The sequence below is a fragment of the Hypanus sabinus genome, chromosome 29 (genome assembly GCF_030144855.1).
Source record: "Hypanus sabinus isolate sHypSab1 chromosome 29, sHypSab1.hap1, whole genome shotgun sequence".
NCBI classification, from domain to species: domain Eukaryota; kingdom Metazoa; phylum Chordata; class Chondrichthyes; order Myliobatiformes; family Dasyatidae; genus Hypanus; species Hypanus sabinus.
Window position 1 is genome coordinate 17,258,754 of NC_082734.1, and position 27,239 is coordinate 17,285,992.

A 27,239-nucleotide genomic window follows, 5' to 3' on the forward strand; every position below is an offset into this window, starting at 1 on the left:
AGGGTGGAGCTGTGGGATAAACATACACCCTTGAGATGAGCCTGTGTTATCAGTGAGATATTATCACTGATTTATACTAAATCTGATCTCTCATCGAGGAGGTGATAGGCAAGTAAGGAATGGGAGGGAGTGGAAATAATATCAGAGCTTGGGAGGTCATAGGTGGAAGTGACAAAGGGCTGAAGGAGATGGAATCTGACAGGAGAAGACAGTGGACCATGGAATAAAGGAAAGGATGTGGGGAGAGGAACTGGTGGGAGATGGGCAGTTGGAGAGGGTGGTGTCAGGATTGTCAGTGAAGTGAAAGGTTTCAGGAGCTCCTGTTGGGCAGGTCTTTTATCTCCTCTTTCAACTGCCACGTTCCCCTCAATGTGAATGAACGAAGTGCGGATGTTTTCTCAGTCTTCTACGTACTATCTCAGCAGCAGTAGAACACGGTTGTGTTGGTCTGACCAAAAACCAAGCATGGCCAACAAAGGATTGTAGTGTGAGATCGGTGTCCAGGGAACTGAAGAGAGCTGTCCACAACACATCATTGATGGTAGATGCAAAGTTGATGGATGCAGAACTATTCAAGTCTGCCGCTTGCCCATTGATCAGGAGGTGGCCTGTTGCTCCCTCAGTGCAGCTTGAATCTCACTGAGCCACTTTCACAATGCCAGTTCTCAATCTGTTAACCTAGTTACTGTTTCTCTTCACCATGGAATGTTTGCTCTGGGTTTAAACTAATCCATCCCCCCCCCCCCCAATCACCCTCATTTCCTCCAAGAGGTCATAAGTCAAATAGGCAGAGCTGGACTTCTGCAGTCAACCCACAAACAGTTCAGTCCACTCATCACTAGGCTCAAAGATTTGTTTGTTCATTCATTTCATGTCCTTCACCAATTTGGTGTGAGAGTGTGAGAGACAGAGATACAATGTGTGCCTGTGTGTGGACACATGCACTTTCCTCACGTCAAACCCAAGCAGGATCAATGGAGAAGCACACTAAGACTCTGGGAGATTCTGGAATTGGCTTCTTGATAGAGGACTACCTGATTTATGGAAACCTTAATTGATAATTCTCCTATAATTATTTTTAAAGTTGTTTTTTTTTTTGAAATGGGAGAGTTAGAACTCCAAACAGAAATTTGGAGCAGAAGCTAGTTATACAAAACATCCAACTTTCAAAAGAAAACTGTTCATATGTAACCTCCCTGTAGTGATCAGGCAACATTGTCTGTTAAGAACGTTGTGCCAGTTTATGATGGGAGGCCACTTAAGAAATTCGCTTCAGAAACTGACAAGTCGATCTCTTCCACTGGTACTTTTAAAACACTTTTATCAAACAATGTAACATCTTTTTAATGCTTTAAGGCTACTCAAGCTATTGGATGTGGGTCATTCTCATTCTGGGCCACTGTGACGGCAGAGGAGAAGATGTTAAATAAATGTTCAGGTTGATTGAACATTATTGAAGTTGTTTCTGATTTGGTTTTTGGACAGTTCTTATCTAACGCAGGAAGGGTCTGGACTGGTTCAGTCGGCTCGCTGCACAGGCACCCACACGTGTGTTGTACATTCCCAGGCACTTGATCTTTATCAGGCATTTAGCCCAAGTGAGTGTGGAGGTACGAGCCCTGCAGGTACGGCAGATCCCAGCCCTCCAGTCGCCAACTCCCAGCGATCACTGCGCTTGGCCTTCTGTCCCTGGGCCAACTTTAGACCCTACTTCACAAACAAGAGAAGATCAGCAGATCCCACTTGACAGGTTCCCTTTGATCTTATGGGTTTTTAACTTTCCCAAGGAGATTAATAGGTAGGTACAGGGACTGGAGAATGAGAGGGAAGACTGGCTTACATGGGGTTAATATGGGACAGAAAGAACCAGGATTAGACCATTCAGCCCAACCCACTGTTTTATGCAGCTTCGGCTGATGTGCTCTCCTCAGAGTCTCTGCCTCTGGTGTATCCTGTGATGTCCTCTCTGGTCCTTCTACAAGTTCCACAAGTTTACACTGTCAGGATGAAGAAATTTCTTGTTTCAGTCCTGAATGTCTCACCTTGTACCCTAACACCATGACTCCTCAACAAGTGTGCCAAAACCAGGGGTAGCACCTTCCTGCAATCAGTTTGTTGGTATCATGTCATGTCATGCTTAAATTTAGAAAAGATCCCACATTCAGTTTTTGAACCTAGGCAAGACTCAAAAACGTTGTGGGGACCATTTTTGAGTTATTTCAAAACCTTTGATTTGTTGTAGAAGTACAGATGGTGGCTAATAATATATTTTATTATATGATAAGGGTTTTTTCCCCTTTTTTCTTGCTTTTCCTAACAGCTCTGACTTTGGCAGTGGGTTTAGATTTTTTTCTGTATAACAAAATTATTGTATTTCAATATTACAATTTAATTTAATTTTATAAATACAGGGTTTTGTGATTGTAACTGTATTTTTAATACAATGTATTTGGTACTATTTTATTTTTTTCTTTTGACTTGTAATATCTTCTTGTACTCTGTATTCCTTTATGCAGAAACTAATAAAAATATTGAAAGAGTTTGTTGATCTCTGGCAGAACGTTTTACATTTCAGTGAGATCCCCTCTCATTCCTCTAAACACCAGTCACGATAGAGTGCTGGTGAAGGGTCTCGGCCCAAAACGTCGACTATTTATTCCCTTCCACAGATGCTGCCTGACTTGCTGAGTTCTTTCAGCTGACTGAGTCTACCCACTCTTTGCTCAGACAGCAGGGCTGCTTTGCCAGGGCCCAAATCAAGTGAATCCACCCTGCTCTCCCTCTGCGATTACTTTCACCCTTGGCTAAGAAGCCCACAACACAAAACCCTGTGCAACTTCAGTAAGAGATGGTGAGATTGAACTGAGGGGTACAGGGAGGCTGGACTGAGTGGATGGGAAGACCAAGCATTGGTAAAATGTGATGGGGCTCCTGGGGCTGGAACTACTATCCCTTTCCAGATGAGTAACTTCAGATGATGAATAATTAAGTTATCAGTGAACTGTGGACCATAAACTGGAAGACAGGAAACAGCCTGAGGCCTTTCCTTCAGCTGCTATACCTGTAATGGCTTCCTCCCAGGCCATATGCTTCTGCAGTCCTATATTGAGTCCGTCTTAGAGCTTGGATCAGAGGTAGGAAACTCGTATAAATCATCTCAGGGGCCTCAGTTGAAGAGTAAAACAAAATCAAAGCCCAAACACGAGGAAATCTGCAGATGCTGGAAATTCAAACAACACACACAAAATTCTGGTGGAACACAGCAGGCCAGGCAGCATCTATAAGGGTCTGACGAAGGGTCTCGGCCCAAAACGTTGACAGTGCTTCTCCTTACAGATGCTGCCTGGCCTGCTGTGTTCCACCAGCATTTTGTGTGTGTTGTTTCAAAATCAAAGCCCAGAGCTTTGTAAACAAGTGAAATGTTAGGAGAAGGGAAGGGACTGAGGCCCTAGAGAGAGGAAGCCAAAAGAGTGTGTGAGTGAGTGAGTGAGAGAGAGAGTGAGTGAGAGTATGAGTGTGAGAGAGTGCGAGACTGGGTGAGAGAGATTGTGAGAGTGAGTGAGAGAGTGAAAGAGAGTGAGAGCAAAAGAGACTGCGAGAGAGAGTGTGTGAGTGAGTGTGTGTATAAGATAACAAAGGCATAATTAAGCCATTTGGTCCATAGTCTGCTCTGCAATTCGATCATGGCTGATCCACTTCCCTTTTCAACCTCATTCTCTGGCCTTCTCCCTGTAACCTTTTACAGCCCAGCCTATCAAGAATCTATCAACTTCTGCCTTACCCAGCTGCCTGGCCCAGCTGCCTGTGGCAATGCATTCCACAGATTCACCACCCTCTGGCTAAAGAAATTCCATCTCATCTCCGTTCTAAATGAGGTTTCCCTTTCTCTTTTCTGAGGTTTCCCTCTGGTCTTAGACTCCCTCACTACAAGAAACATCATCTCCACATCCACTCTATCCAGACCTTTCAATGGTCGATAGGTTTCAATGAGACCTCCCCCTCACTCTTCCAAATTCCAGACAGAACAGACCCAGAACCAGCAAACGCTCTTCATATGAAGAGTCTTTCATTCCTGAAATCATTTTTGCAAAACTCCTTTGAACCCATTCCAATGTCAGCACATCCTTGCTTAGGTAAAGAGCCCAAAACTGCTCATAATACCCCAAGTGAGGCCTCACCAGTGCCTTATAAAGCCTCAGCATTACATCCTTGTTTTTATATTCCAGTCCTCACGAAATGAATGCAAACATTGCATTTACCTTCCTCACCACAGACTCAGCCAGCAAATTAACCTTTAGGGAATCCTACACAAGGACTCCCAAGTCCCTTTGCACCTTGGATTTTTACAGTTTTTTCCTGTTTGGAAAACAGTCTAACTTTTATTTCTTCTACCAAAGCGCATGATTGTACACTTCCCAAGTGAGTGTGTGTGTACACGTGTGCACGCGGTTAGTTACAGTATGTGTCTGTGTAAGAGATTAATATGTGCAATTAATCTGTGTGATTGTGTATGACGCATTTGCTAGTCTGTAGGTGCTTCTATATATATTTGGCCATATTTATCCATATATATTACATATGTGTGGATATATATGTAATATATATACACTGTAATGTAATATACATACTCAGTGGCCACTTTATTAGGTACTATATTAGGTATTATATTATTTATGTGGCCACTGAGTGTACGTTCATGGTCTTCTGCTGCTGTAGCCCATCCACTTCAAGGTTCAATGTGTTGTGTGTTCAGAGATGCTCTTCAGCACACCACTGTTGTAGCACACAGAAAATGCTGGAGGAACTCAGCAGGCCAGGCAGCATCCATGGAAAAAAAAGCACGGTCGAGGTTTCGGGCCGAGACCCTTCAGCAGGGACTGGGGAGAAATGCTGGGGAGTAGATGTGAAAGGTGGGGAGAGGGGGCAGAGAAACACCAGGTGATAGGTGAAACCTGGAGGGGGAGGGATGAAGCAAAGAGCTGGGAAGTTGATTGGTGAGAGACAGAAGGCCATGGAAGAAAGAGAAAAATGGGTGGGGAAGAGGGAGATAACATGAGAGAGGGAAAAAGGGAGGGGAAATGGTGAAGGGTGAGGGGGAATTACTGGAAAATTTGAGAAATCAATTTTCATGCCACCAGGTTGGAGGCTACCCAAACGGAATACAAGGTGTTGTTCCTCCAACTTCAGTGTGGCCTTTTCACGACAGTGGAGGAGCGAATGGGAAGTGGAATTAAAATGGGTGGCCACTGGGAGATCCCGCTTGGTTTTGCAGATGGAGGATAGATGCTCGGTGAAGCAGTCTCCCAATCTACGTCGGATCTCACCGATATACAGGAGGCTGCACCAGGAGCACCGGACACAGCATACGACCCCAACAGACTCACAAGTGAAGTGCTGCCTCACCTGGAAGGACTGTTTTGGGCTATGAATGGCAGTGAGGGAGGAGGTGTAGGGGCAGGTGTAGCACTTGTTCTGCTTGCAAGGGTACGTGCCAGGAGGGAGATCAGTGGATAGGGACGAATGGACAAGGGAGTCACGTAGGGAGCGATCCCTGTGGAAAGCAGAAAGTGGGGGGGATGGAAAGATATTTGGTGGTGGGATCCAGTTGGAAGTGGTGGAAGTTTCGGAGAATTATGTGCTGGACATGGAGGGTGGTGGGATGGTAGGTGAGGACAAAAGGAACCCTATCCCTGGTAGGGTGGCAGGAGAATGGGGTAAGAGCAGACATGCATGAAATGGATGTGGTTGAGGGCAGCATGGATGGTGGAGGAAGGGAAGCCCCTTTCTTTGAAAAAGGAGGATATCTCCTTCATTCTAGAATGAAAAGCCTCATCCTGAGAGCTGATGCGGTGGAGACAGAGGAGTTGAGAGGAGGGAAGGGTGTCTTTACAAGTAGCAGGGTGGGACGAGGTATAGTCCAGGTAGCTGTGAGAGTCTGTTGGTTTATTATAGACATCAGTGGATAAGCTATCTCCAGAGATAGAGACACTGAGATCAAGAAAGGGGAGGGAGGTGTCGTAAATGGACCAGGTGAATTTGAGTGTAGGGTGGGAGTTGGAGGCAAGGTGGATGAAATCAAAGAGTTCAGCACGGGTGCAGGAAGCAGCACCAATGCAGTCATCGATGTCCATTTTGACACTTCCTTCCTCATTCTCGATCTCACTGTCATTTTATCTCGGAGGTAGCTTATCCACCGATGTCTATTGTAAACCAACGGACTCTCACAGCTACCTGGACGATACATCATCCAGGCAACTAGAGAGTGTTCCAACATGCTCCTGAAATGTGGGAAGACCATGAGGTGTAGATGTCTAAGTGGCGCATTTAACGTGGCGTGCTAATGCTGGCTAGGATACCTCAACACAGACTGCAAAACCAGTGGGAAGTTGGTTCCGAGTAGTGTGATCATCCCATCACATCATGCTGGCTATAAAACGAGTGTGTTATGGGGGCTCGGGGCAGATTCGGCCCTATGGAGCTGAAGCTGGAAAGGTCACTTTGCTCTGCCTGTCATTGCCCAGCCGCAGACTAGGCTGGAGAGGAAGCAAAGGGCGGTTCAGGGGAAGGCAGGAATCCATACCCCTCTCCCCCTGATCATACCCCATGGTCCGGTTGTAGGTGGGCCAGTCCCACAGTGAGGGATTATCAGGCTAGTAGACACTGGCAGACAAGACCAAGGGCCAAACATGGCTGAAAGGAACTGGTATAGTTAAGTACGAGGGTCAGCACAGATATGGTGGGCTGAAAGGCCTCACTCACTCTTTGACCTCAGTATCCTCCATCACAGAGGATCTAATGATTGAAGACCTTGCAGCAAAGATTGCGTACACGAATTGAGAAAGAAACGGTGACCGGAACATTGATGTCAGGTTGTGCACACCTTTAATTTACATTTTTGTGGAGTTTGCTGGCGATGGTTTCTGTCTAATAATCAAAGCTCGGAGGCTTGACTTTAACGTGCTATTTCGTTGGGTTGCTGTGGACATAGCTACCGTACACTTGGCTCTGGCTGAGTGTTAGCCTCACCGAGGGAAGTGACTGGGCCACCGATGGCACTGATTGGAGTGAGATTTCTCCTCGCTGCATGATCCAACATTGGTTTCACCCAGGAGTGCACTGCACTAGCAGTCATTTCCAGATGAAGCTCTTGGAGCTGGACCAGGCACTTCAGGTTATCTCCCACTGGCACCCCCACTTCCTCATGGGTCAGTTAAACCTGTGGCAATATCGGGTCTCGGTCTCATCTCCAAGCCTCAAAAAAAAACGAGGAGCCCAGCTGCCGAAACCCCCAGATTAAAGCTCACATTAAAGAGTCTCCATTCTGACCTTGATCCCTGCAATGTGATCTCATATTTGAAAGGTCATTATTCTGGGACAAGCCTTTTTCTTGTTCCCTCACCATAAGGAGCCTTTATATTTAATGCTTCTTGCTGCAGTGTTGGCATGTGGTCTAGTGGATAAGGTCTAGTGATCTGAAGGTCACTGATTCGAGCCTTGGCTGAGGCAGTACGTTGTGTCCTTGAGCAAGGCACTTAACAACACATTGCTCTGCGACAACACCGGTGCCAAGCTGCTTGGGTTCTAGTGCCCTTCCCTTAGACAACATTGGTGTCGTGGAGAGGGGAAGGCTTGCAGCTTGGGCAACTGCCGGTCTCCCATACAACCCTGCCCAGGCCTGCACCCTGGAAACTTTCCAAGGCGCAAATCCATGGTCTCACAAGACTAACAGATGCCTATTCTTGGTGCTACCCTGCTCCCTCATTGACTATTCCACTTTCAGAGTGGGACGCCACAGGTCACAATGTGTGGCCCTGTCAGGGCAGTGGCCTGGGGCAACAGAATATGAAGATCCCCTCTTTGTCGTTAATGTGGTTGGTCTGTGGCAGTCCTGGAGACGGCTCTTTAGGGCCTGATTACGTCCCCCAACCCACAACTCAATGAACCATCTCAGTTGCAATGGTGCTGAGAAACACACACTTCGGCAATAACCGCAAGGTTCTGCAGATGCTGAAAGCCTTGAGCAACAGGCGGAAAATGCTGGAGGAACTCAGCAAGTCAAGCAGCGTCCATGGAGGGGAATAAACAGTCGACGCTTTGGGCCGAGGCCCTTCACCAGGGTTTAATGAAGGGTCTCACCCAAAGCATTGACTCTTCTATCCCATTCATAGACGCTGCCAGATTTGCTGACTTTCTGTGCATGCTGGGACTTCGGCTAGTCCTCTTCACCACCTGCACCGCAGTGGGGCCAGTCCTGGCAAGGTTAACGCACTAACTGGGATGGTTCCAATTTCTGGATGAATCTCTGTGGGTGGTGTATACAGGAGGTGGTGAAACAAAACGTGGGGGGCACCAGATTCGGACTGTCGGATGCAGGGACGAGGTACCAGATTGGACTAGCTGATGATCAGTAGAAACTGTGGAGCAGAAACGCTCTGATTTTCCAGGGGGAAGATGGGGTGCTGAACTTTGGGCTCTGTCAGAACAGAGCAGGTATCAGAGACTGACAGGTCAGAGTGCGAGCGCGACGGAGATTTCAGACAGGGACGGCGGTTAGCGCGACACCATTACATCTGGGGCCGTAGTTCAGAGTTCAAACCCGGCATCCGCAAGGAGCCTCCTAATGTCCTCCCCGTCGAATGCATGGGGTTTCCAGATTCCTCGTACAGTCCGGAGGTGTACTGGGCAAGTTACAGCCTCTGCAGCAGGCGCGTGGCACGGGACGACGGGTTACTCCTCGCTGTTCCCTGCCGGAGCCGGACTCAATAAGCCTCATAGACACACTCGTAGACCTCAGCGTCAGCCACCGCCGGCTCCACGTGCTTCCTCTGCAACAGACGGAAAGTGAGGTGTGGACAGTCAGCAGTTGCTGGCTGGTTGGTGAGACCACCGCAGACACTGACCAATCAATCAGACCACTTATCACACTCTGGCTAGTTAGCGAGACCACCCAATTGAGTTGGGTTCGGAGGCTTGCGAGCCTCAATGACCCAACGAGCTACGGTAGGCTGCAGTCAGGGCCCTGCGCTTTGGCTCTTGGTAGGGTCAACATACGGGGAGCCCCGAGATGTCAGCCCAACGCCCTCGGGTGAGCCAGTGACGCCACCCACCGGAACCAGTTGGCGGTGAGCCCACCCGCTGTACGATGGCGGCTTAGCAGAATTACCCAGCAGGCTGAGATCGGTCTGTGACTCCAGCCCACCCGTCCACCAGCTGGAAGCTGCGGTTCTCGTGAGTGGTCCGAGATGCCCAGTGGTGCTGGGGGGGCATCGCTGGGTGAAAGGGCGGAGCTCACCTTTGGTGACGTCGTTGCTGCAGAGGTGCTTCCTGTGCTGACAGCATCGTGGAGCTTGTTGTATATCGATTCCTGGGGACTCCTGAGTGTCTGTGGAGAGATGGAGATCAGGGACTTCTCACCACTGACACACTTCCGGGATCCCCTTTAAATACCAACACTCCCCTCGGAACCCCTGTGAAAACCAGCATACTCCCCAGACTTCCTGTAAACACCACCAATCACCCCAGGACCGCCTGTGAATACTGGCACACTCCCTGGTCCCCTGTAAACACCATCACTCACCCCAGGACCGCCTGTGAATACCGGCACACTCCCTGGTCCCCCTGTAAATACCAGCACTCAACCTTGGACCCTCTATAAGTACCAGCACGCTCCGTAGGACCCCCTGTAAACACCAACATGCTCTCCGGGATCCCTCTGAATACCAGCAAACACCTCTGGAACCCCTGTAAATAACAGCATTCACCCTGGGGCCCCCTGTGAATACTGACACTCTCGTTGGGACCCCCTGTGAATTCCAGCACTCTCCCTGGGACCTCTCTGAATACCAGCTCTCACCCTGGGACTCCCTGTGAAGACTAGCATGGCCCAGGGACGTCCATGAACACCGACAAACACCAGTGGATTCCCTGTAGATACCGACTATTTCTATCCTCCTTTCTCATGCACTCTCTCTCCTTTCCCCCATTAGCACATCAACCAAACAGTATCAACTTATCCTCCAAGGCAAACCAGTCCTCACCTCATCGGATACATCCCATCTGTCTAATCTATCCCTGAACACCCTGCCCCCCCACCACCAGGACCTGCAAATTAAAACAACCCACTTTTACTGCCAAACTCAGCAGGTCAGACAGCGTCTATGGAGGGAAATTAACAATTCAACTTCTTGGGCTGAGGGCCTTCTATCCCCATTTTACCACAAATTAAACCTGATTCCTTTCTGCCTCTCTTCTGAAGAGGGACCTTTGAGATGAATTGTTCACTCTGTTCCTCATTCCACATATGCTGTTGAGTGGCTCAATCATTTTTAATTTTAGTTTTAGATCCCACTATCTGCGGCCCTTCTAACTCTGCGCCCAGCCATCTCCTGCTCCCAAATATTCCTTCTCCACGTGTTTTGAGGCAATCATCTCCATGCTCTCAGAATTACACACTTCCCTCGTTTTTCTCCCGCTCCCCAGAGATAATGAGCTGCCAGCCTCCGACGCAGCTCTCTGCATGACACAGCCGTCGGCTCATTTACTGACTGAACGATAACGTCACTGTCTCCGTTACTCAAGGTGAAACACACTCTGCCTCTGCTCCCACGAGAAAATGTATTTTCAATCACTGCTACTCTCTGTTAATGTACAGGTCCTCCCTGGGCTATGAATGTACAACACCCTGTGCATAAACTCTCCTGCTTCTCCATTACTCCTTATATTGAACACACTCATACACTTCTGCTCTCTATATAATACCCACCCTGTGCTCTGTATAACACAGCCTGACTCCTCTACCCTCTGTTCAGGGCATACTTATTCCCCGTTAATCTCTCCCAACCTGATACCCTCTAAAATACTCACACGCAGTCTCTGTCAATCTTTATATCATTTTTCATTTGCCCATTACTGTGTATATAGCAGACCCCTTATCTCTTTCGCTCCTGATTTAAGACCATGAGACGAAGCAGCAGAATTAGACCATTTGGCCCATTGAATCTGTTCCACCATTCCATCATGGTTCATTTATTACCTCAACCCCCTTCCCCCCGGAACCTTTGATGCTGTTACTAATCAAGAACCCATCAATCTCCGCTTTAAATATACCCAATGACTTTGCCCCCACAGCCATCTTTGGCAATGAATTCCACAAATTTGCCATCTGGCTAGAGAAATTCCTCCTCATCTCTGTAGATGTGAACTTCCCACTATTCAGGACATTTACAGAGACAGGTGTGTACAAAAAAAAAAGGCCCGAAGGATCACTGGGGACCTGAGTCACCCCAACTACAATCAATTCCAGCTGCTACCATCCAGGAAACAGTATCGCAGCATAAAAGCCAGGACCAACAGGCTCCAGGACAGCTTCTTCCATTAGGCCATCAGACTGATTAATTCAGGCTGATACAATTGTATTTCTATGTTACATTAACTGTCCTGCTGTGCAAACTATTTATTATAAATTAATATAAATTGCACACTGCACATTTAGACTGAAATGTAAAGATTTTTACTCCTCATGTACGTGAAGGATGTAAGAAATAAAGTCAACTCAATTCGATTCCAAAGGGACATCCTCGCATTCTGAAGCTGTACCATCTGGACCTGGACTATTGTCCACTCTATCCAGGCCTTTAGGTTTTTGGTAGGTTTGAATGAGATTCCCCCTCATTCTTCTAAACTCCAGTGAGTACAGGCCCAGAGATACTAAACACTTCTCATCATCCATTAACCCTTTCGTTCCTGGGATAATTCTTGAGAACCTCCTCTGGACATTCTCCAATGCCAGCACACCCTTCCTTGGATTCTCATCATTACATTCCCGCTTTTATATTCTAGTCCTTTCAAACTGAACATTCCTTCCTTACTACTGATTCGACCTACAAGATAATCTTTAGGGAATCCTGCACTCGGACTCCCAAGTCCCTTTGCATCTCCAGTTTTATATTCCTCTCCATATAACACCGTTACAGAAAGAGCACTCAAATTCATTTGCCACGAAGGCCTTCTCAGCTCCTCACTTCGCCTGCATGTTTTCTGTAATGAACACTTGCATCTTTGCACATCAACCCTAACTAGAGTTGATATAAAATAAAGATGCGATTGCTGAGGCTTTATAAAGCATTGGTCAGACGACATGTGGAGTATTATGAGCAGTTTTGGGACCCTTATCTAAGAAAGGATATACTGGCAGAGGAGTCCAGAGGAAGTTCATGAGAATGTTCCCAGGAATGAAGGGGTTAATGTACGAGGAGCACTTGATGGCTCTGGGACTATACTCGCTGGAGTTTTGAAGAATGATGGGGAATCTCATTGAAACCTATTAAATATTGAAAGACCTGCATTGAGCGAATGCGAAGAGGATGCTCCCATTAGTGGAACAGTCCAGGACTAGATGGCAAAGCTTCAGAATGCAAAGATCCCTTGCAGAATGGAAATGAGGAGGAATTTCTTTAGCCAGAGAGTGGTGAATCTGTGGAATTCATTCCCACAGATAACTGTGGAGGTAATGTCATTGGGTGTATCTAAAGAGGAGGTTGATAGGTTCTGGATTAGTAAGGACATCAGAGGTTACAGCCACGATCGAATGGCAGTGCAAATTTAATGCTTTGAATGACCTAATTCTATTCCAATGGCTCATGGTCTTACACCATTTAATCATTAGGTGGCCTTCCTGTTTGTTTTACCAGAGTGGGTCACTTCACAGTTAGCCACATTAAACTGCATCTGCCATTAGTTTGCCCACTCACTCAACCTGTCACTTTGAAGCTTCTAACAATTCACAGGACCACCCAGTTTAATGCCATTGGCAAACTTCCAAATGTTGCCTTTACACCCTTATCCAAATCGTTGATGGCTATTATGAAGAGCTGAGGGATAAGCAGCTCCCTATGGAATTCCGTAAACTGACTGCCATCTCAAAAGAGACCCTCTTATTCCTGTCCATTAATCCACGCAGGACAGACCATCACGCATTCTAATCCTAAACCCTAATGTTTAATAAGACCGCCTGAAAATTCCAGATTGCCGCATCTACTCGCTTTTCCCATCTTTTCTACCAGGCCCATCCTCAGAAACACTGCTCAGTTTGTAAAACATGATACTTTTCTATAAACTCATGTTGATATTATCTATCCTGCTGATAATTTTCCATATACCTTGGCAAATCCTTATGACCGAGGAGGAGGAGGTGATTTAGTCCACTGAATCTATGCCAACTCTCAGTACAGTTCCTTCAGTTCCACCCCCTCCCTTATCTCCCTGTAACCCATTCCCTGCCTCATGCCCATTAATACCTCCTGAGGATCAGCCCCAGACTACAGACCGGGGTAATTTCCAGCATCCAATTAACCTGCTGGTCAGCAGAGTGTGGGGGATGTGGGAGGAAACTGGAGTCCTGGAGGAAATCGGTCATCAAGTGGTCAGGGCGGGATCCTGCAAGCTCCACCTAGCCTGAATGGTGGGTCCGAATCGGACCTTGCTCGGCCGGGGCTGAGAGCAGCTGCACCACTCGGTGCCCCGTTATCTCAACTCACAGCCCCCAGCATCATCCCCAAGACTGGTGTCGGATTTATTGAAGCATACAGTGAAGTGTGTCATTGGTGTTCACAGCCAACTCAAGCTGAGGATGTGCTGCGGCAGCCCGCAAGTGTGGCCACACTTTCTGGCACCAACGTAGCACGCCCACCGTAGGAACCATCCCTATGGCTGATGCCTGCTCCGATGTCGTATGGTCTTATGGACATTGTGCTGAACTGATCGAGTGAATGGCACCAAATCCCTTCTGCCCGCACATGTTCCATATCCCTGCATCCTCTGCACATTCATGTGCTTATCTCAGATCATCTTAATTATCATCTTCCAGCAGGACTCCTGCCAGTGCATTCCAGGTGCCAAGAGTTCTTTGTAAACAAAACTTGCCCTGTACCTCTCCTTTGATATCACAGTACCGATGACCTGGGTTCAATTTCTACCACTGCCTGTAAGGAGTTTGTACGTTCTCCCTGTGACTGCGTAGGTTTCCTCCCACAGTCCAAAGATGTACCAGTTGGCAGGTTAATTGGTCATTGTAAATTGTCCTGTGACTAGTCTAGGGTTAAATCAGGGATAGATGGACACCCTCTAGTATTAGACACTCCAACCTGTGAGAAAGATACTGTCTAACTACTCTATCCGTGCTTCTCATGATCTTATAAACTTCTATCGGATCTCCCCTCAGCATCTGCCGCTCCAGAGAAAACAACCCAGATTGGGTCCAATCTCTCCTTATAGCACATTCCCTCTGATCCAGGCAGCATCCAATTGAATCTCTACCACACCCTCTCCAAAGCCTCCACATCTGTGCTAGAATGGGGTGACCACACTTGACTGCAGTACTCCAGGTTGTAGCTCAGCCTCTTTTGTGTTCTCTCTCTCTCCATTTCGACAAAGCAGGACACAATTCTCAGGCGCTGGGATTACTACCCATTAATTTCTCCGTTCTGTTTTCTCACTTATTTCCTTTAGTTTCTCACTCTCCCTGGATTCTTGTCCCCCACCTTTTCCTTTTGTCCTTGTGAAGATGGAACTGAACTTCTTGTTTAATTATTCTACTTCACTCTCTTCCCTATTATGAATTCTTTTTCTGACAGTCGGGGACTCTCACTTTTTATAGATTTATAGAAGCTTTTAGTCAGTGTTAATCACTGTTGCCCTCCGTGTAACCCTCACTCAGTCTCTATGTAACACACTTGCAATCTTTTACTCTATGTATAAAACTCCCAGTTTCTACTTTCATCTGCATAACATCACTGCTGCTTGGACTCTTTGAACAACCCACTCACATGGTCTCAGCTCCTCTTCATTTGCCACACACCCATTTTCTGTTAGTCCCTGTATTACCAAGTTTCAGAGACACAAGAGGTACTGCAGATGCTGGAAATGTGGGGCAACACACACACACACACACAAAGTGCTGGAGGAACTCAGCAGGTCGGGCAGCATCCACAGAGGGGAATAAACAGTTGACGTTTCAGGCCGAGACCCTTCATCAGGACAGCAAAGGAAGGAGGGAGTGAGGGAGAACATTCTGCTTTCTGACTTCCTCCCCTTTCCTTCCGGTCCAGGTTCTGGAGTTCGGGCTTTGTGCCTCAGCTCTTGTCTGGTCATCCATGCCAAACAGGTCAAAGGGTAGAGGTCAGACTAAGGGTGGTCCACCTTCAAAGGTTCGGAGGTTCAGCTAAGAGCTAACAACCCTGACTGGTAAAGCAAAACATTACGGAAACAGCAATGAAGAGTCCTTCTACATCTGAGTGTGACTGTATTCCTGAGTCCCCACCCGGAACTTGCATGACTAACAGTAGTTAAAAACTGAGAGGAAGCTACTGACATGATGAAGGAAGCCCTGAACACCACCAGAGATGGAGGACCTTCATTGCTGCCCTAAATGCTGCCGGTGTAACAGGCAGTAAGTAATATTCCCATCCCCTATTCCTCTTCCTGTAACAAGTTCCCAAGAACCATTACCCTCTGTTACAAATTCCTAGTCTCTCTTTCTCTCTATACGTATAATATGCCCTTGGCCTCTAAATCTCTCTGATACATTCTGCACACAGATGTGTGTGGTGTCCTTACTGTGTGAGGCTTGCTCCAGTGTACCTGGTACTCACAGAAAATTCCACTCACCATGTATGCATTGTCATCTTCTGGTGGGCAAGCCACTTGCCCTCCTAAACTCTCAGTGGTTGACCGTTTCTAGAAAACAAAGAGCTGTGGAGTTAGTGATATCCCAGACCTGGACGTTGGCATGCCCACCCTCGTATCACACCATCATGGGTGAGTTGAGCAAACGGGAGGAAACGTGGACATTCTCAACATTCCACGTTTCATTAAAAACTGACTGAAGACTCTGGTAAATGGCCAATCCCCACCCCCATAAGTTGTTGCAAATCCCTCAACCGGGAGATGCAGTACCACCTAATTGTGTGTGTGGATCACAGATTGGACCAGCACCCTGGGGAAAATTAACACCCACTGCTCACCATTGATGGGCAAACTGATTCCCAACTGTAGCACCCTTCCTCAAATATTAATTTCAAACTGTAATATGACTGTTTAGATGTTCCCCGTAGGAATATCAATTACAAACCACAGCAACAACAATCTCGGAAATATCAATCATAAACCATACTGCAGCCCGCAGGTAAGCTTTGACACATCCCCCTGGTATATCCATTACAGTCTGTGATACATCGCTCCAGTATATCAGTTACAAACGGAGATACATCCCTCTGGCATATCAATTACAAACTGTAGCACCCTTTTCGAGCATGACATCTGATCAGATCAGATCTTCACCTTACATCCCACTGATCCCCAGAACCCCTCACTTCCTGTAATGGCTAAATCTCTTCCTTGGGTTGGCCTAGGCTTAATGACTCCCTCCTCCATCCGGTAGATGACGCTCAGTCCGGGAGAAGGAATTCGACCTCATCTCAGTAATGACTCCTTAAGAGTTCATCTCCAGTTCTAGATTTTCCCACCAGAGGAAAGATCCACACTTTCAAAAGCCCCTCAGTGTTTTTTTGCTTCATTAAGGTCACCTTTTCTTTTCAAGTCAACATCAGGGAGCCTGGGCCTAATCTGCTCAACCCTGCCTCAGGAGATGACCACTTCATCCCAGGAATCAATCCAGTGAACTACCTCCAAGGTAACTGGATGCTGCCTTAAATAAGGAGACCACAATTGCACACACAATACTTCAGATATGGTTAATTCAAAGGCCTGTATTGTTGCAGCAAAACTTCCCTACTGGTATTCTCCAGTCTCTTGGAACAAAGACCACTTCCCTCCCTCATCAGCTGCTGGAACTTCCTTTGATTTTTATAAGGGAGAATCCAGATTTAGCAATACTGCAAATTCCACACCACTTAAACAGTAGTCTACATCTCTTCCTCATTATCACCCCCATGAGCAACATTGCGCTCGATGAGGAGAGATTAATCAGAAGGAATCTTTGCTCTAGGGTTTACAGCAATGAGAAGGAACCTGATTTAAACACAAGGAGTTTTATAGAGAAGATGTGAAACTATGATTTTCCACCTTTGTGTGTAGAACCAAGAGTCAGATTCTCAAAAGGAAGGGGCCAGGCATTCAGGATGGAGCTGAGAAGAAAGTTTATCACCCATAGGGCAGTGAATCTTTGGATTTCCCTGCCTAATGAGGGAAGGGGCTGGGAGTTTGGGGTTTGATGTTCTAGCTGCCATTTTCCATGTGGGCAATCTGTTAGTTTTTGTGCGAGGGAGGGGTTGGGGTTTTCAGGTCTGGGAGTTTTTGTTTCATTTTCATTTTTGCGGGGGAGGGGGGCTTACGCTTTTTCTTTCAAATATTTCCACGGTGTTTCTTTGCTTCATGGCTATCTGGAGAAGACAAACCTCAGAGTTGTATTCTGCATACATACTTTGATAATAAAATGAATCCTTGGACCCTTTGAGAGGAAGGTGGGGAAAGAGGCACTAACAGCGTTTGAAAGGGTTTTAAATGTTTAGGAGAGCACAGGATGAGGGCGGCACTGAGATTAAAGACCAGCCACAATCTGGCTGAATGGGCTAGCAGGATCAAGGGGCCAAATGGCCTGGTTCAGTCCCAATTTCTTATATTTGTTTGGATGTGATGCCGAGCTGAGGTGTTGCTGTTTGGTTCTTGTGTTTATGCCTCAGCACAACATCCAGAGATGAGTTGGTGTTTTCCCAAGAGTGCAGTGAGAATGGCAGAATCACAACAAACACCATTTGAAGAGATAATCTGGTGATGTAAGGGAGGTGCCTGTGTTCAGATTGGGTGCTACAGTTCACCCTTTGCGACAATCCCCACATTTCAATAGCACCTCGTTGGCTGCAGGGCATTTTCAAACATCTTCACTTACATCAGTATAAACCTTGTACTCAACAATGTTTTAATTCACTATACCACTCAATCCAGGAGCGGGTGAAAGGGAGGTCTTCTAACAGCAGCCTGGATCTCACCTTCTTAGTGACGTTCCCACTGCGAGTTTTCATCCAGCAGGATTTACAGCACGACCAGGTCTACAACATAAAGAACATACATATATATATATATATAATTGGTAGCGGCTTATTATTGTCACATGTTCAGTGAAAATCTTTGGTCCACATGCCACCCAGAAGACATTCCATAGATATTGTAAGTACCTCAAGAAGGCAGGACAAAAGGCAAAAGAAAGAGAAATCAGTGTTGTATTACAGTTACAGGTAAAGTGCAGCGCAGGAAGTCAAATAAAATGCAGGGGCCACGGCAAGATAGATTGAGAGAGCAAGAGTTCATCTTTAGTGTACAAGCAGTCCATTCAGTGGAATGGAAACTGCCCTAGGGCGTGGTGGCACATGATCTCTGGGTTTTGTATCTTCTGTCCGATGGGAAGGGGAAGAAACAATAGGGGTTCAAGGTTTGAGCAACACACACAAGGTTCTGGAGGAAGTCAGCAAGGCAGGCAGCATCCACGGGGAGAGATGAACAGTCAATATTTCGGGCCAAGGTCCTTCATTGAGATTGATGACCATTTATCTCCGTAGATGCTGCCTGACTGGCCAAGTTCCTCCTGCATTTTCTGTGTGTTGTTCAAGATTTCCAGCAGCTGCAGAATCTCTTGGTGGTGCAAGCTTTGGCCACTGGGCCTGAATGCCCCATTATGAGTGATGACATCTTCACACTATTTCTGAACACACTCAAAGTCTCACAGTAATGTTGTTAAAACCCTAAGGACTCTGTGACCTTTTGCAGAGAATTCTGTAAATTCAGGTCCTGCAGCTTGACTACCCAGAGGTAAGTTCAAAGCCATTGGGTGAGCTTTTGAACGAGGACTTGGTGAGAACTGAACGGAGCAGCACAAGGCCACAGGGTCCATTGAGTCTATTCCTCTGTCAATAATATCACATCTTTGGCCTCGGTATCAATTTCCCCTTGCTCCCCACACCCTTGATTCCCCATCAATGTTGAGCACATCTAACTTCATTAGGATTCTTCGGCCCGAAACGTCGACTGTACTTCTTCCTATAGATGCTGCCTGGCCTGCTGCGTTCCACCAGCATTTTGTGTGTGTTGCTTGAATTTTCAGCATCTGCAGATTTCCTTGCGTTTAACTTCCACGGCGACCTGGTACAGTCTTCGAAAGATTTGCAGCTTTCTGAGAGAAGAAACTGAACAGTTCCCAGCATTCCAGTCCCTTTATCACAAGAGATAAAAAGCTGTCTTCCAGACCCTGTACGACAGGGTCATTCCCCATTCCCTCTCCCTCTATCACCAGCATGTTCTTAATCTCACTGTCCTCTGGTAACTGGACTGCTGCCAGTGTTCCATTCCTTCCATCACACAGAAAAACTTGTTCTGCCAGTCTCTCAAATGTAATTACGCATCAATTGCTCTCTGAAACACTCGGCTGTACCAGTACTGTTACACGAAGGGAGAATGTACGTGGATAAGGACCTTCAGACCACACAGCACCACACCTGTGATTAAGTTCAGACTCAAAAGTTCACTCTCTGCTGACTCTTGCTCACCAGCTTCTGGGGACTGGTGTCCTGGGATGGGAAACTGATACACAAACCAGGACTGGGGTCCTGCTTCGAGCAGACGTACTGATCAGTAAAGCAACAACCTGACGATGTCTGATTCTGCAGAATCAGCCCTCCGAACACCGCGCTGGATGTCTTCACAACCCCGGGGTGTGTCCTGTCACAGCGACAGCTAAGGTGGCATCACTGAGGTCTACAGGGGAGAGGGAGAGGCCCTTCGACTCCTCAACGGGCACAGCAATGCAGCTAGTACACCTCACAACACCAGAGACACTTGACCTTGGGTGTTGTCTGGGTGGAGTTTGCATGTTCTCCCTGTGACTACATGGGTTTCCTCGGGATGCTTCAGTTTCCATTAGGACATAAGACTTTGGAGCAGACCTAAGCCATTCGGTCCATCCAGTCTGGTCCACCATTCGATGCTGGCTGATTCATTATCCCTCTCAACTCCATCCTCCTGCCTTCTCCCCCTAACCTTTGACATCTTTATTAATCAACCTTCACAGGTCTGTGGAAATGAATTCCAAGGATTCTCCCACATCTCAAAAATGTGAAGGTTGGAAGCTTAAATGGCTGCAGTAATAGATGTGGATGGTATTGAGGGAAATGTTGGGAGAAATCAAACGGGTTATTGTAAAGGGGTGTTTTGGGTTGGTGTGAGCTGTTCCTACACCATCAGTCACAGACTGCAAACATCCTCTCTGGATCCCATGGCGTCAGGTTGAAGGAAGGCAAGGAAATCTCCTCTTGGTGGCCACCTACCAACTCCCTCAGCTGGTGAATCAATTCTCAGTGTTGAAACACAGAAGGATGGGACACTGGATGTAGCGGGGATATTGAAAGCATTGTGGGTGACCATCATCAAGTGTGGCTCGGTAGCCCCACCTTTGACCAAGCTAGACAGCTACCAGACTGGGTCTGCGGCAGTAAGGAGACACAAGCAATAAAGCCCTCAACCACCCGCCTGTACCGGAAGCACCTGCCCAGTGACATTGCGGAGAAGAGTCATGCGGTTCCAAGCAACACACGCACACAAAATGCTGGTGGAACAGCAGGCCAGGCAGTATCTACAGGGAAAAAGTACAGTTAAACATTTTGGGCAGAACCCCGAAACGTCAACAGTACTTTTTTATCCCCCATAGATGCTGCCTGGCCTGCTGAGTTCCTGCAGCATTTTCTGTGCGTTGCTTGGATTTCCAGCACCCATAGATTTTCTCTAGTGTTGCCAAGGGCCCCCTGACAGCGCTCTGTGCTGTAGGTAATGTAATGGGTGACAGATGAGACATATTGTTCACAATAGAAACTGTTCTACATAATTCACCAACACCAGCGTCGAGTTGCTGAACTTTAAGAGCTGGTGCCTGACATAATGATGTCAGTGCAAGCGGCGACTGCTTTTGGTTTGTTCGGAAGTAAAGGGCTGCGGCTTTTGTTAAACACGTTAAACGACTCTCGCGTGTGTTATTCACAGAATCCAACACCACATCTGTGTTGAACGGGAGAGACTCAGCTCTGCATGCCCCGGGACACAACAGCCGCAGCCGAACCATTAGCCAGTGTAACTGTACCCTGACCGGCTGCCCGCTCTAGCCCCTTCTGCCCCTCCCTCCAGGTTCAGTGAGGAATGCACCCAGGCGAGCCTGGAGACAGTAAACACTCACCATGGAGCAGACAGGGCTGGGCACTGTCCACCACTCCGCGCTATCGCCGCTACAGTTACTGAGGTGGTGGTCCGGGAACTGCCCCAGGCCTCGTATCTGCATTCAGTGGGGAGGGCTATGGGTGAGGAAACAACACGAAGACCCCAGCGGAAACAGAATGAGGTTTATTATCACCGGCATGTGTGGTGAAGCTTGTTAACAGCAGCAGCAGTTCAATGCAATGAATAATATAGAAGAGAAAAAAAGTGAAAATAGAGTATTTGTATATTGAGTAGATTAAAAATTGCGCAAAAACAGAAATAATATATATTTAAAAAGTGAGGTAGTGTCCAAGGGTTCAATGTCCATTTAGGAATCGGATGACAGAGGGGAAGAAGCTGTTCCTGAATCGCTGAGTGTGTGCCTTCAGTCTTCTGTACCTCCTACCTGATGGTAACAGTGAGAAAAGGGCATGTCCTGGGTGCTGGGGGTCCTTAATAACGGACGCTGCCTTTCTGAGACACCGCTCCTTGAAGATGTCCTGGGTACTTTGTAGGCTAGTACCTAAGATGGAGCTGACTAGATTTATAACCCTCTGCAGCTTCTTTCAGTCCTGTGCGGTAGCACCCCCCACCAGACAGTGATGCAGCCTCTCTATGGTACATCAATAGAAGTTTTTGAGTGTTTTTGTTGACATACCAAATCTCTTCAAACTCCTAATGTTTTGCCTTCTTTGCAGCTGCTTTGATTTATTGGGAGCAGGTTAGGTCCAGCACAGCTGGAGCCCAGCTTCAGCCAATTCCATTTACTCTGTGAGACATCACTAGGCAGCTGAGAGACTGGATGGGGAACGTACAACTTCCCAGTGGAGTACTGGAATTCTGCTCCGCACAATGAGCACAGTTACACTCTGCACTGCACCGTTGACATGCTAACACAAGGCACCCACTGAGTCTTTAATTGATCACCGCTACCCAGACTGGATTTCACGAGGACCTCCTGGGTCAACGTGTGTCGCAAAGAGAGAGCTCCAGGGCTGAGGTCCTTGATGTCGAGACAGCTATTGTGGCTCCACAGAGCCCTGGAAAATCTGAGCAATGGGTACCAATGGGAAAACATGTCAATGGTTGGATTCTGTCCAGGGGACGGTTGTGGTTGTGGGCCAGGCGTCCATCAGTGGACTAACTCCACCCTCTGTGTCTGCCACTGAGACACCTCATCCACCCGTCACTGGGCCCCTCCAGTACTCTATCGCTTCTAACTCACTGGCACACTCCAGCTCCTCCATCCTCTCTCACCGGGCTTCTCTACCTCCTCCATCTCTGGGCCCTCTATCTATCCTGGTCCCTCCATCACTGGGCCACCTCTGTCTCGTCGGTCATCAATGGGCCGTCCTATCCTCTCTCACTAGGCTTGTCTACCTCCTCCATCTCTGGTCTCAACATCCCCTCCATCACTGCTCCCTCCATCCCCTCCATCACTGGTCCCCCTACCTCCCCCATCACTGATGCCTCCATCACCACCTCTACCTCCTCTATCACTGGTTTCCCCCCCTACCTCCTTTATCTCTGTGCTCCTTACTTCCCCATCACTGGTCTCTCCATCTCCGGGTCACCTCTACCTCCCCCCATCACTGGGCTTCCCTTGCCCTCCTCCATCACAGGGGTCCAAGTGCATAGATCCTTCAAGTTGATAGGTTGTTTAAGAAGGCATATTGGGTGTTGGTTTTCATTAGTCGGGGAATTGAGTTCGAGAACCACGAGGTAATACTGTACCTCTGGTTAGACCACAGGAGTATTGTGTCTATTGCTGCTTGCTGCATTATAGACAGGATGTGAAAGCTTTGAAGAAGGCCCAGAGGAAATTTACTAGGATGCTGCATGGATTAGAGACCAGATCTTATGAGAAAAAGTTGACTGAGGTCTATATCAGAGTGCAGGTATCAGCTGTGAGTGGCATTGCCACCCCACAATCTTACTGACCTTCCTTTTGACAAGCACGATCACTGTGACGGACACACTGTAGATCGCCAGGGCTGTGGAGATCCCTGTTAATGTATTCGTCAACACCTGATGCTGAGGCTGCTGGCTCACTGCAATTATAAAGCAAAACACTGCAGACACTGACAATCTGAAATGAAAACAAAGCGGTGGAAACACTCGGCAGGTCAGGCAGCATCTGTGAAGAGAGGCAGCGTTAATGTTCCAGGTTGGCCGTTAACCGTTCCTCTCTCCACAGCCGCTGCCAGACCTGATGGGTTTTTCCAGCATTCCTGCTTTAATTCTTACCTGCTGTACCGAATGGACAAATAACATGAAGCGATGCACTATGGAAGATCAAATTCGTAGATTAATGGTGACTTGTTAGAAGGGTGTAAGATTATGAGAGGCGTGGATAGAGTGGCCAGCCAGCACCTTTTATCCCAGGGTAGCAATGGCCAATATCAGAGGGTAGTGTGAGTAGAGGAAAGTTTAGGGGGGAATATCAGAGGTAGGACATTTTTTTTAAAACACAGAGAGCAGTAGGTGCCAGCAGGAACATGCTGCCAGGGATTGTGGTAGAGGCTGATACAAGGAGTCTCTTAGACAGACACTTGGACCAAGACAAAGGGAGGGTTATGGGGTGTGTAGTTTGATTGTGGAACAGGATTATATGGCTTAGTGCAAAATTGTGGGCTGGAAGTCCTACACTGTGCTGTATTGTTGTGTTTTATATGGACTGTGCCACACGTTCCCTGGTGGGAGTGCATTGAAGTCCAAGCTTTGTATGAAGCTTTGTCAAGGCCCATGTAGATCTCATCCAACCATCAACTTCAGAAGCTCAGTAGTTAAACACAATCTCTCCCTAAAAAAGCAGGCTGGCTGTCCCTGTCCAATGCATCAGCCTGTGTCTCTCCACAGGATGAATGATTCCTCCGTCAGGGTTAATCCCAACTGAATCATACCTTCCCTCGTGGCTAACCAGCGACTCTTCCTCTCCATGGTAACGGGCTCTGCGTGACCCAGGCCTCTCCGAACTCAAGGTGAGCTCCAGCCAATCACAAACAGATCAATGCTCAAAGTAGGCCCCTCAGCCCCTCAAGCTCTGCTATTTTGGTTCCATAGTAAACCATCACCCCTTTGCTGAACAATAATTCTACCTGCATTGTAAAAATATTCAAACGTGGCTTCAACCAGTGTTAAAAGAAGTGTGCCAACATTGAAAGACACCAAGAAAACAAAATCACACCATCCCTGCTTTAAGCGGGTGACCCTTTAGTGTTAAGCAGTGACATTGACTCAAGATTCTACCATATTAAGAAATACCTGCTGCACATCTCCCCAACAAGATCTCTCGCGCTCTGAAATAATTCAATCAGGTCCCCTCTACTATGAAACAATAAAAAGTACAATGAGAGCCTGATTAGTGTTTTCTCATAAGATGATCCATCCCTTCCACATCATAGTCCAGTAAACATTTGACTGTTTCCAAAACATTAACTTCATTCTTCAACGAGCACAAAGTACTCCAGACGTGCCCTTGCTGGTGTAACTGAAACATAACCTCATCCATCACCTTTGCTATTTACACAATAATCCACCTGTTACTATCGTTCAGCTCCACCCGCTCCCCTCCTCACCTGGCACAACCTGCCCGTCACCTTTTACCCCTTCTCAGTCCACCAATCATCCCTCCCCCCCCCCTTCTCCACTGCACACTGGCCATCTCATGCCTCCACTCTTAATCCCTTTGCAGGGTTTCCTTGTGGAACGTTGACAATTCCTGCTCCCCCCCAACTCCCACACAGATGCTGCTCGACCCGCTGAGCAGTTCCTCAAGCAGTTTGTTTGTTGCTGCAGTTGCCAGCATCTGCATCCTTCCTTACTTAAGTATTCAGTTCCCCAAACAGTAAAGGACAATGTTCAGCAGCTTTCCTGATATTTGCTGTACCTGCATACCTGCCTTCTGAGACTTGTGCACCAGTACTTTTAGAACACACTCTCTCTCTGAGCCCTGCAATCTCTCACCATTTGGATAATACGTATTTGTTTTATTATTTCTGCCAAAAACAATAATGCAAATTATCCCGTATGATATTATATTTGCCCACTTACTTGACCCATCTATATCCCCCTATGTATATTCCCTTCACTCCTGCCTTTATAAGATCAGCAAATTCTACCTTGAGTGCCTTCACCTAGGTTATCACAATACGTGGTTCAAAGTGGAGGCCTCAACACCAATGTCTGTGGCACACCTTCCTTTCTATGCCTCCAGTGCCTCTTCTTGCCATGTGTTTCAACATGGCTCAGAAGCCTTTAATGTGGCATCCTTCAAGGGCCCTCTGCAAGTCCAAGTATGTCCATTGCATTACCCTCACTCATCAGCTCAGTCCATCACCTCATCAAAAAACTCCTACCAAGCTGGTCAGGCAAATCCTCCTCAACAAATCTATGCTGTCTTACTTTCAGTATCCGTTTTCAACCATGTGACTATCAATCCTACCCGTCCGGATGAAGAGTTCCAACTCAAAACGTTGACCGTCTGTTGACAGATGCTGCTTGACCCACTGAGTTCCACCAGAGATGAGTGTGTCACCTTTGGTGAGGGCTCAGAGGAGGCTCACAAGAATTATCCAGGGAATGAGAGGGTTAATGTACGAGGAGCAATTGACAGCTCTGGGCATGTTCTTTTTGGAGTTTAGAAGAATAAGGAGGATCTCATTGAAATCAATTGAATATTGAAGACCCTAGATAGCATGGGCATGGAGAGGATGTTTCCTATAGTGGGGGTGTTTAGGACCAGAGCGCACAGTCTCAAAATAGGATATCCCTTTAGAACAGAGATAAGGAGGAATTTCTTTAGCAATCTGTGGAATTCATTGCCATAGATGGCTGTGGAGGCCAAGTTATTGGTTATATTTAAAGAGGAGCTTGATAGGTTCTTGGTTAGTAAAAAGTTACGGGGAGAAAACACGCGAATGGGCTAAGAGGGCTAATAAATCAGCCATGATGGAACGGTGGACCAGACCCAATTGGCCGAATAGCCTAATTCTGCTCCTATATCTTATGGTCTTCCCCTAGCGCTTGTTGTGTTGGTCCACATTCCAGCATCTGCAGTTTACTGACTACTGAACAAATCTTTACTCTTCTTTTTGAATAACGAGCAACATTCCAGCTATTTCAATTCTCTGACACCATTTCCATTACTGATGTGCACTGAAAGACCATGGTCCCTTAGAAGGGACCATGTTTCCTGTTCTAAGGAAAGACCACTTCCCTTAGAAGTGCAGGATTCCTCCCCCACAGTCCCACTGACTTGCCCAGTAAGTTTAGCTAATCTTTCTAATTCCTTTATGCCATCAATATTCAGCATAACCAGTGTCTCACCCATCTCCTTTATCACCACTAATAGGTAGCAATCTCCCCCCTGGTGAAGTACTCATTTAACTCTGTCCTTAACATCCACCTACAAATCTCTATTTAACGGGGCCCACTCCTCCATGTTCCTTCTCTAATTAAATGCAGATGGAACACTTCTAGATTCTTATCTCTTTTGGCAGATGATCTTTCTCAATTCCTCCTCGAATCTCTCTTGTTTTAGTCTTCATGTCCCTTGGGTTGTTTTACAGTCAGCCTGGTTCTCATGAGTACTTGCAACTCTACACATGCTGTAAGCACTCATTAGTTGCTTTATTTTCCTCATCGTCTCTTTCATCATCCAGGGAGCCCTGGGCTTGTTTGTCCTTTGCCACTCAAGGGAGTGTGTTTTGACTGTACCTGAAACACCTCTTCCTTAAACAACATCCTTGTTCTGTTACAGTTTGTCCTGTCAACTTCTGGTCCCAGGTAAACTGGGTTCTAGAACTACTCCAACTGAAAGTGGCCTTTAATTATTTTTTTTACTTTTTTTATGATCAGTCTTGCCTAAGTGCTCCCCTTGAACAATCTTCCTCCCTAGAACCAGGATGTCCTGGAGCCGAAACGGCAACAGTCCATTTCCCTCCACAGATGCTGCCCGGTCCACTGAACTCCTCTAGCATCTTTTGCGT

At 47.1% G+C, this 27,239-nt stretch overlaps 1 protein-coding gene across 1 annotated transcript in view; it reads right to left on the reverse strand.

Annotated features, from left to right (window-relative positions):
• Positions 1-6,870: 6,870 nt before the first annotated feature.
• LOC132382766 (uncharacterized) overlaps positions 6,871-27,239 on the reverse strand; it is a 28,081-nt gene continuing 7,712 nt past the window's right edge. The window contains exons 3-7 of the mRNA XM_059953222.1: positions 23,191-23,300; positions 18,003-18,062; positions 15,664-15,732; positions 9,293-9,382; positions 6,871-8,825 (exon numbers count right to left, since the gene is read on the reverse strand). Coding sequence (XP_059809205.1) covers positions 8,760-8,825; positions 9,293-9,382; positions 15,664-15,732; positions 18,003-18,062; positions 23,191-23,300 — 395 coding nt within the window. The 3' untranslated portion in view covers positions 6,871-8,759. The remainder of the gene's footprint in view (positions 8,826-9,292; positions 9,383-15,663; positions 15,733-18,002; positions 18,063-23,190; positions 23,301-27,239) is intronic.